Source organism: Vicia villosa, linkage group LG3, assembly GCF_029867415.1.
Source record: "Vicia villosa cultivar HV-30 ecotype Madison, WI linkage group LG3, Vvil1.0, whole genome shotgun sequence".
NCBI classification, from domain to species: Eukaryota; Viridiplantae; Streptophyta; class Magnoliopsida; order Fabales; family Fabaceae; genus Vicia; species Vicia villosa.
The window spans coordinates 9,530,705-9,549,885 of NC_081182.1; the positions used below are offsets into that span (position 1 = coordinate 9,530,705).

The 19,181-nt window shown below is 28.9% G+C and overlaps 1 protein-coding gene, 1 long non-coding RNA gene and 1 pseudogene across 10 annotated transcripts; 2 read left to right on the plus strand and 1 right to left on the minus strand.

Moving 5' to 3' along the window:
- The first annotated feature begins 1,195 nt into the window (after window positions 1-1,195).
- On the plus strand, window positions 1,196-2,175 carry LOC131654872 (uncharacterized). Its single transcript, XM_058924795.1, has 2 exons — window positions 1,196-1,680; window positions 1,898-2,175. The coding sequence occupies exons 1-2, from the start codon at window positions 1,324-1,326 to the stop codon at window positions 1,925-1,927; spliced, it is 387 nt and encodes a 128-aa protein (XP_058780778.1). The 5' UTR covers window positions 1,196-1,323; the 3' UTR covers window positions 1,928-2,175.
- Window positions 2,176-6,895: 4,720 nt separating this feature from the next.
- LOC131654873 (probable methyltransferase At1g29790) lies at window positions 6,896-8,477 on the plus strand (annotated as a pseudogene).
- An 8,373-nt stretch (window positions 8,478-16,850) lies between these two features.
- On the minus strand, window positions 16,851-18,523 carry LOC131654874 (uncharacterized). 9 transcript variants are annotated; one of them, XR_009299594.1, is made up of 5 exons: window positions 18,286-18,523; window positions 17,999-18,184; window positions 17,862-17,897; window positions 17,713-17,794; window positions 16,851-17,611 (listed from the first exon to the last, which is right to left on the minus strand). It is a non-coding gene; the product is annotated as an uncharacterized LOC131654874 (long non-coding RNA). The 9 variants fall into 9 exon arrangements; XR_009299598.1 differs by having other exon boundaries at window positions 16,851-17,508; window positions 17,576-17,611; window positions 17,862-18,184; XR_009299592.1 differs by having other exon boundaries at window positions 17,713-17,897.
- Window positions 18,524-19,181: the final 658 nt, after the last annotated feature.

Below are 19,181 nucleotides of genomic sequence, written 5' to 3' on the forward strand. Positions count from 1 at the left end.
GTTGGTTGTTTCATACACACAATTTCATCAAGTTCACCATATGTTGAAAAGTCATTTTTTTAGATAATGCTAGTGTTAGAATTGTTTTGTATTGTTAGTCAATACATGAGACAACCAACATAGTGCAATTTGAAACTATTAAAAAAGTATTGAGGTACTTGAAGGGAAATTCAAATTTAACAATTTTCTAGACGGGAGAAAGATGACGATTTGGTTGCTTAGTCTGACAATGACTGGTGGTGATTTATAGGACATGAAACACATTAGATATGTTTTTTTTAATGAGTTTAGTGAAGTTTCTCGGTCATCTAAGAAAACCTATTGTTAACAACCAAAGTAGAGTTTGTGGCTACTGTTACTGTGCCAGTCAAGTTGTTTGAAGGATGAAGATCTTAAAGAAACTTAATCATTCAGAAAGGGATAGTACCGTCGTGTTTTGTGACACTAGTTCAACAATCAAACTCTATAAGAGTCTTGTATTATACAACCACTACAAACACATAAATGTTTGTTTTAAGGTTTTACAAAAGAGGAGTTTGAGGTGTTAGTTTTTATAGAATCCAAAAATAAGTTGCAGATGTGACAATATGAAATACTTTTCTTACGCTGCTAAGTTTGAAGTTTGACGAGAGTTTGACAAATACATTACTATTTCAATTTAATAACAAGACATTTTCATAATATTCTTACTTTCTAAATAAATTATTATTTAATAATATTATGATAAAATAATAATAATTATTTAATTTAGTGGTGATTGAGATTAAATTTGATCAAATGAGTATGATTAAGGCGTCAAGTAAATCTAATACCGGTGTTAAAAAAAATTAATAAAATTGAAAGAATGCAGTTTAATAGTTGTTTACCCCTATAATATAGGCCTGTATTGATTTATCCCTTTTAAAAAAAAGTTTTTAAAAACTTTCTTAAAATATTAAAAAGTCTTTTGTCTCTATAGAAGTTTTTTATTTTTTATTATTTATCACCTATTTTAATTTTTTTAAAAGGCCGTAAATCAAAATGAGAAAAAAGGCTGTCAACCAATCACAACCATGCATTCAATTAAAACACAATTTTAATTTAAAAAAATTATTATGACATGGCAAGTATAAAGATTTTGATTGAATGTATGTGTAAAGTTTATTTACACTGTCAGTGCACTACCTTTAAACTCAATCAAAATACCCATAAATTTATTTTCACCCATTTCCGACAAATTTTTAACAGGTTATTTGAAAATCAATTATTTTGAACAAAAGCTAAACTTATATCCTTAAACCCTAAAACCCTAGTCCCAATTCCTGAATTTGAGAGAAAAAAAAGATGCTGAAGTTCCTATCAAGAGTGAAAATCGAATTCAACGCATTGGATCCACGCACCGCATCGTGTATGGAATTTCTCGCTCAATGCAATTCACGAAAAGCCAAAGAATCAAACCCCGCTTGCGAAGTCGAGGTGAAGCGTAAAAACGTGGAGCATCCGCCGCAGATCACGGTGACATTCGTTAACGGCGTGGAAGAAGCTTTCGATGCAACGTCGACGCCGGCGCACCATATAACGAAGATGATCCTGGAAAAAGGTCAGTTTCTAGAAACCGAACAGATGTTCCGTGAAGCAGGTGAACAATGGCCGGTTATAATTCCCGATGAAGAACTCTCTCAACACGCACCTGGCACAAAAGTGAGTTTTCTTCATTTTAACTTCAATGTTTGTGATTTTTCTTTCGAACAACTGAAATGCCGAAATGTCGGTGAAGGAAGGTTAGGGTTGAGTCTCGACTCAAATTTGATTGAAAAACCCAAAATTATCCTTAAAATGTTTGAAATTTTTGATTGTGAATAGGGCCAATAGTTAAGCAGTTTTAATTAATTTGTGTTTTATTTACCCCTTCTTTCAGCCTAGGAAAGCCGAGGAGAAGAAGCAATAGCTAAAACTGTTAATTGTACTCACTGCTGGAAATTGTTCTGGGTTTTGTCCAGTTTCTTTTTGGCTCAGAGAGTGCGGCATCAGATTACTTCTGCTGTATGTCTTGCTGTATCTTTGGACTAAATTATTGAGTTTATAACTACATATGATTTGCATAATAATTGATATCTCGCAATCGCAGAATTTTGAAAATTGTGAACTGTCAATAGTCATGCTTTAATTTTTTTGGTCGAGTTGATGCTTATAAAATTCTATGTCAATGTTGTAATTTTTTGGATTCTATAATTTCTCGCACAGCTCATCAGTGACTAATTTATAATTGTAACTTGAGCACAAGTAAAACTGAAAGTCCAGAACGTCTGAATTGGAGAAAAAACACTACTGTTGCTCATACTCTCGTGAGGACGACAAAGTGTTATATTAGTTCTTAAGTCTTTGAACTTATTAAGTTTGTTATTACAAAAGTTAGTTGTATGTAATAGTTTGTACTTCTTGTTAGGTGTAACTAGTTAGTTGGTGAGTCAATTGCTTAACCAACAGGTTACCTACAAATAGAAACACTTTATTTCAACATAACATAATGCTACTGCATTGGTTACTAAATTCTAAAACTTGCTTGCATTTCCTTTAGTTCACCGCATAACTAATACTTTATGTCTCGGCAACAATTGGCATCAGTTGAAAAAAATGTGGGAAACTCAAGTATTTGTGAGGCATAAAATCTAGGAAACACCAGCGAGTGAGTGAGTGAGTGATCGACAAAAACCTTAAAACAAGCTTTAAAATAAATTTTTATCTTCCAAATCAGAGTTTTAAAAGAATAAGGTGAGGCAACAAAATTTTAGGATTGATTTTTTTTTTTGGTTTACTAATAATATTATAAGACGTTAAATAATCAATGTGTCAATTAACTAATCAATGTGTCAATTAACTGTATTTAATTTTGCTCAAATTTAGGGGTGCCAAAACAGGCAAAAGTCCGCCCGGATGACCCGCACACCTGCAAAAAAAATTGCGGGTTGGGCTAGAATTTTGGCACCGCTGTCCACCAAAGCTCGTCCCGCCAAAATCCGTCAGCCGCCAAAGTTTGTCTCGCCAAAATCCACGCCTGCCAAAGCCGTCATTTTTTTAGTTACTTCTAGTAATTTCAATACTTGACGGTTTTATTTTATGAGTTTATTTGTGAATATATGTAATATTTTATAAGTAAAATTTGTTAAAAAGAAATTTTTTTAAATAATTGTTTTAAATAAGTGAAAAATTTAATTAAAATGTAAAAAAATCTATTAATCTATTAAAACAATGAATAAATAAATAAATAAGTATGCAGGCAAGTCCGTCGGCCGCCAACTTGCCACTTTGGCGGGGTGAGCTAGATTTTTATGTCTATTTCCACTTGAGGGACTTGTTTGCCCCGCTATTTTTTTGACGGACTTAAGGTGGGGTGGGGCGGGAGACCCGTTTTGCCACCCTTACTCAAAATGATAAAAATGATTCTTATTAATCAAATAATTAATTTTACATTACAATTTTATACAATTATGATCACAAGAAAAATGAACTGGATAACTTAATCTAACAAATACATATACAGTGATAAAACCCAACCACACACGATTCTAAAAAAGCGATGAAATTTAAAAAAGATGAGGAGAAGAGTTCCCTAAATCAAAACTCGCTAATTAAAAAATAACCTTTGGTTTGTTTAGGTTTAGGGTGAGGATTTCGTATTTGATCTTTTGATCGTGTTGTAATCTTTTGCGTTCTCTATGGTATATCTTGAGCTGTAGGGCCGTTTTTGTTATAATCTATTTTGGTTTCTTCAAAAAAAAAATTAATTTATATTTTTTTACAGCAACGAAATTATTTACATTTTTTTTGGAAATTAAATATAATGTTTTGAAATTAAATAATTAAAATTTCAAAAATAAAACATCTGGAGCAATCATGGATCGATCTAGTGTCCTAAAAATCCACTGGCAAATACTTTTTCCATCTCAACCCGTATGGAAAAATGAAGAATGCGTTTGGCTGGAGCGATTTGGTGTCATTGTTAACTTGAAGATTTTGAAAGAAGAAAAGTTAGAAATGGCAGAAAATAGTGAAAAGTACTGTTTGGATTTTTCGCTCTTACTCTTTCAGATGTGAAAACGAGGGAAGAAGATAAAAGAAAGTGTTTAAATAGAAGATTATTGAAGCGAAGTGAAACGTTTAGCTTTTCCTCTAGAAACGTGAACAAGTGGCACTTTCAGAGCCATTGAATGACATCGAGTTGAGGGAAAGAATTTATGAAATTAAAAATAAATTTAAATTTCATTATTACTCGCTATTTAAGGGCCTTGGAAACCGGGGTAATGATGGATAGCCGGTGACACGTTTGAGACGTGACATTTTGGTAAAAAGGTAGTTATGATGACTGACAAAAGCATGGTAGAGATGACGTGTACAAAAAGTGGAAAATACTGACAAAGTGGTTACAAAAAATACCACCTTTATCTCACCTAATGCATGATCGAAGGTGGCATTTTTTTGGGGGCCATTTATTACATTGGAATTTCAGCTAATTGAAGGTCAACGAAAAAGGTCATAATGGAGGAACATTCAGTGGTAAAAGCATTAATGTCAAGTGTTTTAGGGCATTTATGATCCAACATCGATGGAGCATCACTAGAGAGCCAACTGATGTGGCATTTATGGTTTGGAAGAATCACAAGAGCATATCCACAAGATTAGGATCAGCTAGAAACATGTCCAAAATTTTGAAACGGGCAATCAACTGGACTCTTCTGTCGACAAGTACATTAGTTGACAAAGCTACAAAGAGGCTAAAGGCGTGGCAAGTCTCCAAGACCGAGTCGTCGAGCGAAGACAACGTTGACAACAAGTTGGTATATATGATAAAGAGTTCGTGGAGAAGTTTAAGACAGTTTAACTAAATGTGGGTTACAATAGCGAATCATGGGTGACACGTGGATGTGCTAGTGGAAACTTGAAGATCAGAAGTGGGATGTAACGTAGCACTCCTAGTGGTTAGAACCGTCTTTGACGGTTATTTGTAAATAGAACAAATAGCAGACTCATACATTGTAACGAATATCACAAAATTTCATACACTCTTTCCATACAACTAGAGTACCTAGTCAAAGAGCGAAACAATTCGCGCAAAACATGTATGTGTTTACGTCCAATCTTTTCATCATTTTCTTGTTTCCTTAAATGAAACATTTACTTTTTCTGTCTATTATCTCCGCCTTAGTTTAATGTCATTTATTGCATTTAATCTTCTAGTCATTTATCAAAGCTCATCTTCATTTAAAATTTGTCTTTAAGTTGTCTTCATACGAACGACTGCATTCAATTTACACGCACGTGTTTTCATACAATTTATTTGCACAAATTGCTTTGAATATTTTTTGAATTAATCTCACTAGCTTCATTAAACTCGTGATTGGTTAGCAAAAACAACGGTAAACACTACGTTGAAGCCATAAAGAAAAATGACATTGTTCACAATAGAGAGAAATCAGTGGTTAGGGTTAGTTGGAATCTACTGAAGGAGGGTTAGGTTAAGCTTAATATAGATGGAGCTAGCATGCTAAATAAGAGGTTAGGGTGTAGAGTAATTATTCAAGACATGCATGGAGGTTGCAAGGGTGAGTTCTCAAAGTTTTAATGGAATGTGTAGTGCGCATAGGGTGAAGATTTTGGGAGTTTATGAAGGATTATCTCTCACAAAGGAATTAGGTTTGGCGAACGTGGAGTTGAATGTGGATTCTATGAGTCTTGTTAGCATCCTAGAAACAAGAAAGGTTTTGGAGGTTGATGGTTACTTTCTTGTTTCTCGGATCCCGAGAGAAACGTAAAAGAAGTATCAAAGTCATTACTAAGACCAAAAGATAAGAGATAAACAACAATACTAAAAAAAACCACCCCAACCACAAAAAACAACAACAAAAAACTACAGAGATAAGAATTACAGATCCACCAACATTCGTTGAAGCATCAAAACCACAAAAAATACAACAAGAATACATCCAATGGAGGTCGAAACCCCTCACCCCCTATTTGTTGAGAAATATAGTAGGGTTAACAAGGCAATCCGAGATGGGACTTGAGTTTTCCCAGACCTACCATGATACCATTTCCAAGCCGAAAAGGTGCTCATATCTGCCACGTCTTTTGGTGTCATAAAAAAATCCTTAAAAAACTATATCATTCCTCGATTTCCAAATCGATCAAACCACGACATGTCAAACCATCCTTAACCCCTCTAGATCTAGAAGCACCAGACGAAAGAATAAACATTTGGAAAAGGGTCAAGGTGTTACTAGGCAAACCGTACACCAACATAACCACCTAAAGATCCTATACCAGACAGATGATGCATTTTCATAGGGCATGAAAAGATGGGAAAACAACTGAATGTGCAACGAGCAAGAGGAACATGAAATAGTCTTAGAGGTCAAAGAGACACCCCTCTTAATTAATTTAACTCTTGTAGAGATACAATCCTGAAGAAGTTGCCAAGAAAAAACATTAACTTTAGAAGAATTCCAACTACACCAAATAGTCGAAAAAACTAAATCTACGTTAGAAATATGACAATAAGAGATGAACACTCGAATCAGTAGATAATAATAGACATAAGACATATGATAAGCCCTATCATTGAACTTGCGCCACTTCCAAATACGACTCTCAACAAAAGAGAAAATATGTCATCCATTTGAAATTATTTTATGATATTGTGCGAATATTAACTAGACACTACTTACCAAACAAACCCCTTTGATCATTTAATGAGTTAGCTCATATGACCAACAATGTACAAGGAGTAATTACTTTCAGAATAGAAAATAGTGTCCTTTTAATAAAAAAAAAATAGTGTCCCTGAGAAATAACTCTCCTGACAAATACTTCAATTTCGTCCAAAACAAAGTCTTATCAATTTCAAAAAAACGTCTCTTGCATTTATAAAAAGCAATTTAAATTTAAATACATCCATGTACAGACACTGAACTCTGCAACCAAAATCACTCTGAAATCTCAATTCCAATGTGACACAACAAGACAACACAATCGAATACACAACAAACCTCACGTGAAACTATCCAAACCGACAATTTTCCATTTCTCGTAAAATCTTTGTCACCTCAAACTCAATCTATCTCCTTTTTCTCTTTCTCATATCAACAATGGGTTCTGTTTCTTTGAAAATTGGTGATGGAACAGCAAGATTCAAAACACCAACAATATGTTCTTCAGCACTCAACATTCTCATGATCTTGTCTGTCATCACCACCAATCTCTTCGCTCTTTACGCTTTCACTTCTTCCCCAAATCTCAACCTAACCGAACAACAACTTCATCAACAACCACACAAAAGCTTCTCCCTCATCTCAGAGCAAGTCTCGTTAATCCTCAGAGAAATCGATAAATCTCAAAAGAAACTAGCCCAGATAGAAAAACAGCTTCTCGGATACGAAAGTTTCGATCTTTCAAAACCCAACATTGCAAAAGAGCTCAAAGAGTTTCTCACCTCACACAAACTTCCTCTGGGTCGAGACTCGAAAACCGGCATCACTGAAATGGTTTCATCTGTGGGCCATTCATGTGAGAAATCCTCTGATTTGTTGTCTCGTTACATGCATTACAATGTGTTTGGAAACTGTCAAGATGATTGGAGTTTAGCAGAGAAACTGATTCTCAAAAAGTGTGAGCCTCTACCAAGAAGAAGGTGTTTCGCGAAAACGGTTTCATCTAAGGTAAAATTTCTGCATCCTTTTCCGGTTTCGCTATGGAAGGCTGTGAGTAACAAAACAGTGAACTGGAATGGTTATAGTTGCAAGAGTTTCGAGTGTTTGAATGGTAAGAGATTGAATAGAGATTGTATACATTGCTTTGATTTGGTGAATGGATATGAGAATCAAAGATTTGTTAAGTCTAGGAGTAAGAATGATTTTCTTGTTGATGATGTTTTGGGATTAGGAAATGGTGGGATTAGGATAGGGTTTGATATTGGAATTGGTTCGGGGTCTTTTGCGGCGGTTATGGCGGAGAGGAATGTGACTGTGATTACTAATACTCTTAATGTTAATGCTCCTTTCAGTGAGTTTATCGCGGCGAGGGGACTTTTTCCGGTGTATTCGAGTTTGGATCATAGGTTTCCGTTTTATGACAATGTGTTTGATTTGATTCGGGCTTCGAGCAACATTGGTGATGATGTTGGTGAGAAAGAAGAGAAGTTTGAGTTTTTGATGTTTGATGTTGATAGGATTTTGAGGGCGGGTGGATTGTTTTGGGTTGATAATTTTTATTGTGGGAGTGAAGAGAAGAAAGTTGGATTGACTAGGTTGATTGAGAGGTTTGGATATAAGAAATTGAAATGGGTTGTGGGGAGAAAGTTGAGAGTGGGAAGGCTCATGTTTTTTTGTCTGCTGTTCTTGAGAAGCCTGTTAGAGTGTAAAGAGAGGTGAGAAAGTGTTGTTAGTGTTTTTGCTTATGGTTTCAAGTTGTAAAATTAAAAGTTGAATAAGTACATACATGAATCACTGTGTTTAAAGTAATGTAAAATGCAAACCTCAAAGGGTTGGCTCAGTTGGCAAATGAGCTTTCTCCAAAAAGGGACGGAACCGGCTAGTACCCGGGTTCGATCCCGGCTGGAGTCAAAAACGCCCTGGGGCCACGGTGCCGTCGCCTCCGAGCCCGGGTCCGGATTAGTCACGTGGGGCCCCTTTCCCCCGCGGATACCGGTCGGTTAACGCCAAAAAAAAAAAAAAAGTAATGTAAAATGCTTGATATATCTTCTTTTTCTGGCTCTGGTTATTATGGAATTTGAATCCACTTGCATTGACATTCTCAAAATATTACTAGTCGTTCTTGATCGGAATGGTAGCAAATTTGAGTATGTAATTTTGTATGGATGTCAAGGGTTTTAAAGCGCCCTTCTGCATTTGATGTTCTTACAAAATTATCAATTAAGTTGGTTAACGGAATATAAGTTAATATCATCCTCTCTTTTATTCTCAAAAGTAGGCTTAGTTGAGTTGGATTAAGCGAAATATTTTTTGCGGTTTTTAAGTCAATGTTTTTTAAAAGTTAGTTTTTTTGTTATATTAATAATTTAATCTTTTAAGTCTGAATTTATATTAAGCATTACGTCTCTAAACTTTTAGATTTAATTTTTTTCTTATGTATTCTCATTTTGATATTATTATTTTATATTACATTTTCTCTTGGCCTATAGAATACAAATACTCTTGTTACATTCCTTTTGAGTGTCGTCGAGTTCAATTCTAATAAATAGTTATGATAAATTTTTATTTTGCATACGTAAAAATTACTATTTATTTTATTTTAACAATCAATGAAGAAAAAAATTATACAAAAAGTTATTAAAAAACATAATTGAACTAGGGATACTAAGAATATGGATCATAATTTAAATTGGTTCACCAAATGATATTAAACAAGGTCTATTACTAACAACACCGCCTAAATTACTGAACAAAGTTGTTGAGCCTACAAAAGTTATGGATCTCTAGTTTGGGCTTTTTTGGACCCATTCCAACTTCTTATTTTGATAATTACAAAAATTTCAGTGATTTCTTATTGCTACACAATGACAATAAAAGAAACATGAATTTTTTTTTGAAAATTTATGAAGAAAAGTGAATTAGAGTTTGGAAAAATTAAGAGGAAGAGGAATATTTTCTGCAAGATTTCTCTCTGCCCACAAATTGTAGAAAATCTTATTCACTTTACAACTATACAATTCTGTGAATGTAAGTGTATACAAAATAAGGATTACTCCATCTATTTATAGTTTTAGGTTACTTCCTCCTAAGTCAAAGCCCAAAATATAAAAGTCAAAACCAGTGTTTTAAAAACCGGACCGGACCGGCCGGTCGGACTGGTCGAACTGGGAACAGGCTAGGTAACCGGTCAGGTTCAATTGCTGGATCGGATATGTCATTGAACTGACGTGAACCGGTCAAAATCGGTGTAAACCGCTATAACCGGAAAAATCGATGGTTTTCACGAACCGGTGATTTAATTGCATTTTAACAAAAAAAATATTAAAAAAATTAAAGCGACGCCATTTTGATTATTTTAATAAAAATAAAAAAATAAAAGAACTTAAATAAAAAATAAAAAATAAAAATAAAGATGTTGCGGACGGTTGACTTTGTTGCATATGGTTTTGATATTGAAGAAGAAGATCCCAATATTTAAACAATTATCCTTCCTTAAATTAAATTTAGTAGAAAATAAAATTATTTGGTTATAAACTATTTAATTATATATTATTTAAGTAGATTATGTTGCGAATAAAGTTTGTTTGCAGTTCTACTTTATAATTTTGTACTATTTTATTATGTGTGATATCTATGTTTAAAATTTGAATTTAGATTATGAACTTGTAAATTTATTTATGATATGATATTTTCAAAAAATTTAAGTGCTAGTTATATTTTATAGAGATTAAAGCATCCAGTTTGACATGTTTTATACCTATATAATTTTGTTACAACGACCGATCTATTGAACCGAGTTATCCGGTTTAATCCGATTTAGTCACGCGGTTCGACCAGTGACACAGTGGTTCGACCAATAAACCAGTGATCCAATATCCTCACTGGTTTGATGTCCGGTCCAGTTTTTAAAACACTGGTTAAAACATTTAATTCTGTTAACACTATAAAATTAGACCTAAGTCGAAATACCTGTCGAGAGAACTCCTTCGACATTTCGATACACTCTAAACTAGACTATTTTGTCATAATCTTCATTCTGTCAAAATAATCTTCATTCTATCGAATAATATGCTTTAACACAAAAAATTACAATCTCAACACTATTTATTTTTATACTACATATTTTTAAAATTGATATAAAATGTATGTGATTATGCTAGATTTTGGAAAAAACAGATATAAAAGCATAGATCTTATATATGTTTTTTAAGAAACTGATATAAAAGTTATGATTTATTTTCAAAATCTATAATATTATACTGAATATTTTATAAAATTGGTACATAATTATATTTTTTAATATGGAAAATTTTAAATATTTGATATAAATCATAAATTTTTTAAACCAAACTAGTAACAAACCCGTGCATACGCACGAGTTCTATTCTATTACTTGTATTTTGATACATCATTTATTTTAAATAAAATGTTAAAAAAGAAAAAAATATTTTGATAAATAATTGATTATTTCGTATATAAAAATATTTAGATCAATAATAAATTTTTTCTTGTATACCATTTTTTGATTAAAAATATTTGATCATAAATTCCATTTCTCGTATATAAAAATATTTAGATCAATAATATATTTTTTTCCGTATACAAACTTCATTTTTGTTTAGGTATCATTTACAAAAATATTTGGATCAATAGTAAATTTCGTATATAAAAATATTTAGATCAATAGTAGATTTTTTTCCGTATACCATTTTTGAATAAAAAATATTTGGATCATAAATACAATTTTTCGTAAATAATAGATTTTTTTCGTATAAAAATATTATTTTTGATTAGGTATTGTTTACAAAAATATTTGGATAAATATTAAATTTTCGTATATAAAAATATTTAGATCAATAATAGAATTTTTTCCATATACCGTTTTTGGATCAAAAAATATTTGATCATAAATACCATTTCTCGTATATAAAAATATTTAGATTAATAATAGATTTTTCCTCCTATACAGACTTCATTTTTGTTTAGGTATCATTTGCAAAAATATTTGGATCAATAGTAAATTTCGTATGTAAAAATATTTAGATCAATAGTAAATTTTTTCTTGTATATCATTTCTGAATAAAAATATTTGGATCATAAATACTATTTTTCGTAAATAATAAATTTTTTCAGTATACAAATATTATTTTTGTTTAGTTATCATTTATAAATTTATTTGGATCAATATTAAATTTTCGTATATATAAATATTTAGATCAATAGTAGATTTTTTCCTGTATATCATTTTTGGATCAAAAATATTTGATCATAAATATCACTTTTCTTGTATATAAAAATATTTAGATCAATAATAGATTTTATTTCCCGTATACAGACTTCATTTTTGTTTAGGTATCATTTACAAAAATATTTGGATCAATAGTAAATTTCGTATATAAAAATATTTAGATCAATAGTAAATTTTTCCCGTATACCATTTTTGAATAAAAAATATTTGGACATAAATACCATTTTTCATAAATAATAGATTTTTTCCGTATACAATAATTTTTATTTAGGTATCATTTACAAAAATATTTGGAATAATTCAAAAATGATTTACAAAAATTTTTGGTAAGTCCATATTTCATAAATAATTTTTATTTAGGTATCATTTACAAAAATATTTGGAATAATTCAAAAATGATTTACAAAAATTTTTGGTAAGTCCATATTTCATAAATAATTTTTATTTAGGTATCATTTACAAAAAAAATTTCCGTATACCATTTTTCATAAATAATAGATTTTTTCCGTATACAATAATTTTTCATAAAATATTAAATTTTTGTATATAAAAATATCTAGATCAATAATAGATTTTTTGACCTATGCCGATTTTGAATACAAAATATTTGGATCATAAATAACATTTTCGGTATATAAAAATATTTAGATCAATAATATATTTTCCCGTATACGAAATTTATTTTTGTTTAGGTATCATTTACAAAAATATTTCGATCAATAGTAAATTTCGTATATAAAAATATTTAGATCAATTGTAGGTTTTTTCTCGTATACTATTTTTGAATAAAAAATATTTGGATCATAAATACCAATTTATGTAACTAATAGATTTTTTCCATATACAAATATTATTATTTTTTTGTATCATTTACAAAAATATTTGGATCAAAGAATAAATTTTTTCCGTTTATTATTTTTGAATAAAAAATATTTCAATCATAAATATCATTTTTCGTATATAAAAATATGTAGATTAATAATAGTTTTTTTTATGGAAGAAAGAAGTGAAAAAAATGATGAAAGAGAAAAAAAATAGAGAATGGAGAGAGATTTGGTAAGTTTTATAAAATATGAGTGTTGTATTATTTTAATAATAAAATTAAGAATTATATTGTACAAAGACCAAATAACTATAATTTTAATGCGGTGTCAAAAAATCAAATAAGGGGTATTATAGACTTTTTCTCAGTCATTAATTTTTATAAATTAATTAATGTAACATGTTTAACAAACCTTTTTAGTTATTTTGGAAAATAAATCCAATGTAGTCACCTTTTTTACTCAAATCATATAGTCAAAATATTATTAGCCGTTGATTTTGATCAAAAGGATTAAAATAGAAGATTTAATATCTATTTTATGATTCAAAAATTATGGATTTCATTATTACTCACATTTGCAGGGAAAGTAATAGCTGTGCGGATTTTTTTTTTTGCTAATAGAGGCCGTACATTTAACACCTTCACTCTTTTTGACTCCCTTTCTCTTGAGATTAGATGTGATTATGTAAAAAACAGGCTAGGTTTGCCTTTTTATAGATTTAGATACTTTTGAGTGGGTTTTGGTATAGTCCCCCCACCTTTTTGTGTATCAATCTTCTTTTTATTCAATATAATCCTTTTATAAAAAAAAAAAAAAATAAAAATAGTACTATAATTTTAATCAAACGGTGACAATCTCTTAACTGCAAAATTTGTTAAATGCAGCAAATATAAATCTGATATTTTAGTTTTTAACTTTATTGGAAAACTAAAAGTAAATTACATTTTCTTCTATCATGAGAAAAGTTTAGTTGAGTTGGATTATGTCAAACTAGTAAGGGGTTCTGGTACGGGACGCGTATTTGTTTTAGATATATATTTTTTAATAGAAAAATATTTATACCTGTGAAAAAAATAATAATTAAATGTCTAGAAAAATGTCTGATACCTGTGAAAAAAATAATTGAATGCATAAAAAAAATTTCGACCCAAAATAATAATTGAATGTTTAGAAAAATGTATGATACCTGTGAAAAAAATAATTGAATGTCTAGAAAAATGTCTGGTACCCGTGAACAAATAATAATTAAATGTATAGAAAAATGTCTGGCACCCGTGAACAAAATAATAATTGAATATTTAGAAAAATGTATGATACCCGTGAAAAAATAATAATTGAATATATAGAAAAATGTCTGGTACCCGTGAAAAAGTAACATTGAATATTTAGAAAAATGTCTGGTACCCGTGAAAAAATAATAATCTAAAAATAAAAATCTAAATATATAAGAAATTGTTTGGTACCCGTGAAAAAATAATAATTAAGTATATAGAAAAATGTCTGGTACCTGTAAAAATATTTAGATCAATAAACTTTTTTAATACAAAATATAATTTTATTATAAAATATGTGAAAAATAGAAGCTGATAAAATATAATAAAAAATATAAGAAAATAAATATTAAAAACAAATAGAAATTAAATATTTGTCTTTTTAAGATGGAAGATTTTTAATAATTTAGATTATAGTTTTTTTTTATGCCAATAATTTAGATTATAGTTGTCTTTTTAAGAAATGAATAAAAAATTCATTTACAAAGCATGCAACATTTAAAAAGGCTGAAGAGGAGTAGAATAGAAAGATGGAAGAGGAAAATGTGGAAGATTGAAAACATGTACACGTGGAAGTATATATAAGCAAAGGGCTATTTAAGCATATATAAACATGTACACGGGACACACATTTGTTTTAGATGTATATTTTTTAATAGAAAAATATTTGGTACTCGTAAAAAAAAATTGAATATATAGAAAAATGTTTGGTACCCGTGAAAAAAATAATAATTGAATGTATAGAAAAATATTTGATATCCGTGAAAAAATAATAACTGAATGTATAGAAAAATGTCTGGTACCCGTGAAAAAATAATAATTGAATGTATAGAAAAATGTCTGGTACCCGTAAAAACATTTAGATGAATAATAGATTTTTTCTCATATACAATTTTTGAATAAAAAACATTTGAATTATAAATACCATTTCTCGTATATAAAAATTTGTAAATCAATAATAAATTTTTTCCCGTATACAAATATTATTTTATTTAGGTATCGTTTACAAAAATATCTGAATTAATATTAAATTTTCGTATAAAAAAATAAATAGATCAATAATAGGTTTTTTCCGTATACCATTTTTGAATAAAAAAATATTTGAATTATAAATATCTTTTCTCGTATATAAATTTTTTTAGATCAATAATAGATTTTTTTCCGTATATAAATACTATTTTTGTTTATGTATCATTTAAAAAAATATATGGATCAATACTAAATTTTCTTATATTAAAATATTTGGATCAATAATAAATTTTTTTCATATACTATTTTTAAATGAAAACTATTTGAATCATAAATACTCCATCTGTGTGTCGATTTGTAAAAAAAAAAAATGATCTCAAAATTAATATCGCTTTAAGTTCTAATGTAATTTTAGTTTTTATTTTCTAATTATATCTTCTTATTAATACGTTTTCATTTTTACTATATTCATAATTACTACTCATAACATATCTAATATTTTTTAACCATTTTCCTTTTCTTTTTTCATTTTATAAAATAGGGAGAATCAGTTTTTCATCCTCAAAAATCACTATTATCACAACTAATTTTATTTAGATTTATTTTTATAAAAAAAATTGTTAAAGAAAATAGAACATGATTATATAAAAGTGATTTTGTTTACTTACACGTACTGATGTTCTTCTTCTCTATTTATATATTAAAAAAAATCAAATGGTAGATATGAATATAAGATGGAAAGAGAAATGAATAGAAAAAATAAGATTGAAATTTTAAGATATATAGTCGAAATTATAGAGATAAGTTGATTGACATATAGTAGAGACAATGATGAAACTATAAAGATGAGTTAATGAAATCAATTTAAAATTTATAGTCTGTGCCTATTGAATAGACATGATTTGATTGACACGGTAAAAAAGTAAAGACAATAATGATGATAAATAGTTAGTATTGATTTGCAACGGATTATATTAGAGAAAAAATATTTACTTTCTTTGTCTAGTTTAATGAAATAAAAAAAGAAATAAAGAAAAAAATAATAGTATAAGTAATAATGTTCATGAGATATTTGATGTGATTTGTACAGCTTTACATTAACTCATTGTCTCTACTTAGTTGTCTCTATTTTTTTTAAAATAAAATATATAATTAAAAAAATTAATAAATAGTAAAAACTATTTTTCAATACATATTAAAAATTTTAGATAAATTAATTAAAGATTCATTATTTAAATTATTGAGTTAAATAATATTTAATGTTTTATCAATAACACCATTTAAATTGTTGTTTAAATAATTCCGGAACAGGTGCTGTTTTGGGAGATCAAAGGAGAGTGACAATGTTAACATTGGTCCGAGTATTATTGATTATATTGTCTATAGGAGCTGGCCGAATCATAAACTTAGGAAGTATGTTGCTAAGTTAATGATGTAAAAGTTAGTTGCTGAGCGGCGGGATCTCGTGATCGCCTTGTACTTCATTGTTTTTTGGGTTGAATAAAGTATCTTCATTTCCAAAAAAAAATTACTTAGAATATGCAACTTGATTTTTTGTAAAAAATAAATATTAAAATTGATAGTAAAATATGTAGTGTATTAATATTTCAATGTCTATTTTTTGTAATATTTAAATCAATAATTCTATTCTTGTTGTGTCATAAAGTGTATTTGGGACAAAATCTTTATCAAATAAATACGATACACAAATTATTGAAACAAACTATATTTTTATTGTACTTTAATAAATCATATATTTTCCTCATATATTTTTCACTAAGGAAAATTAATAAACCATATACACATGGAGAAGTAACAAACAATGTAATAAACATATTTTTTTCATCAAGCAGAACATCTTATTTTAATTGAATTAAATGTATAAAAAAATTACTTCAATATTATTTTTACATAAACAACAAATATTTATTGTTAAATAAATTTTATATGACATAAACATATTTATATATTTATAATCAAAATAAAATCAGTATTAAAATTTAAAACAAAATAAAGTTATGACAAATTAATGACATTCAAGTGGATTTAATTTCAACAAATATTTTTCCATCAACATCCTTTATGAATACTTTTCTACATCAATATTCTTCTAGAGCTTGATCTGCAGTTCATTTTATTAAACGTACTTGGTGAACATGATGACATGACTAAAAAAAGCAAAGAACAATTAAAAATCAAAACTAAAAAAAGCCAGACTAAAAAGTGCAGAAGAAAAATCAAACAACATTAATGATATAATTTTCTCTGTTAGATCAAAAATTTCCTATACAGATTTCTTTCACTATTTACCTGGTTGATCAAAATGTAAAAATAAAATTTCAAAATCAAAACTCTAATTCTCATTCTTACAAGTTACAACATTTCATCCCAAAATCTTGTAATCTTCTGCAACAAACAAACTCAGATCTGAGAGAAAAACTACAAATCATACAAAAACCCAGATTTGAATTTAGAAGAAGTAGAAAAATCCAGTAACAACAAAAAACGCAGATCTGGGAGGAAAAAGAAAAACGTTAAAATGACAAAACCTTTAATATGGTAGAAGAAGAAGAAGCCCACCTGCTCAAATAACTCAGTTTTTCGTTATTTCAGAACCTATCTCAAATGAAAATAATAAAAATGATGTTAGTGATGTTGAATAAATAAAATAATGAAGCATTTGAAAACGAAAAACCACAAAAGTTTGTATCTTTTACCTTTTCTAGATACAAATCATACAAAAACCCAGATTTGAATTTAGAAGAAGTAGAAAAACCCAGTAACAACAAAAACGCAGATCTGGGAGGAAAAAGAAAAACGTTAAAATGACAAAACCTTTAATATGGTAGAAGAAGAAGAAGCCCACCTGCTCAAATAACCCAGTTTTTCGTTATTTCAGAACCTATCTCAAATGAAAATAATAAAAATGATGTTAGTGATGTTGAATAAATAAAATAATGAAGCATTTGAAAACGAAAAACCATAAAAGTTTGTATCTTTTACCTTTTCCAGATACAAATCATACAAAAACCCAGATTTGAATTTAGAAGAAGTAGAAAAACCCAGTAACAACAAAAAACGCAGATCTGGGAGGAAAAAGAAAAACGTTAAAATGACAAAACCTTTAATATGGTAGAAGAAGAAGAAGCCCACTTGCTCAAATAACCCAGTTTTTCGTTATTTCAGAACCTATCTCAAATGAAAATAATAAAAATGATGTTAGTGATGTTGAATAAATAAAATAATGAAGCATTTGAAAACGAAAAACCACACAAGTTTGTATCTTTTACCTTTTCCAGATCTGAATCGTTGAAGCTATTTGTTGCATTTATGACAATAACGTAAAAAAAATGAAAATAACACATAAGTGGCAGTGGCGGTGGTGATAGGAGGAGAAAGAAATTAGGTAAATAAATTTGAGAAGAAATATCAGAAATTAGGTAAGAGAGAAAATGAAATGAAAGAGAAAGAAAGAGAAAGAGAGACAAAAGAAAGAGGAAGAGGAAGAGAGATATAGAGAAAGAGAGAGAACGTTTTTCAAAATAGAAGCAAAAGAAAAGAAAGATGGTTAATGCATCCACGTGGTTCACTAACAAAGCAAATGGGCAGTTTGGTCTTTTCCAGAACATTTAACTTTCTTATATTGTAGATATATAATGTGCTTCTTTAAGTCAGATGTTCTTAAAAATTTAGTTTTTTCTCAATAATTTAATCTTTTAAGTCTATAAATTTAATATTAACATTACATTTTTAAACTTTTTGATTTAACTTTAAGCCTTATGTATTTCATAAATAATTTTGATATCATTATCTCATGTTTTATACACTTTCTCTTGGCTCATAGTATAAAAATATTCTTGCTAGTTGCTACATCCCTGAGTTCTTGAGTGTCAGCTCAACTTTAATAAAACACTATTATAAATTTTTTAGTTTACATGCGTAAAAAATATTCTTGTTTTTTTAGAAAAATTTAATAAGAACAAATTTTATTAAGACCAATGTTATTCAAGAACATTTTAGAACTATTTTAAGTAAGATTTGAATTACATTGTAAAATTAAACTCTTACTACTAAATTGACACCTATTAGAAATATAAGTTGAACTTATCATAATTGTTTGTTTATTTGATGGATTAAACTACTGCTACTATTAGAAAGCTAGGATTGATAACAGCTTAGTAAAATA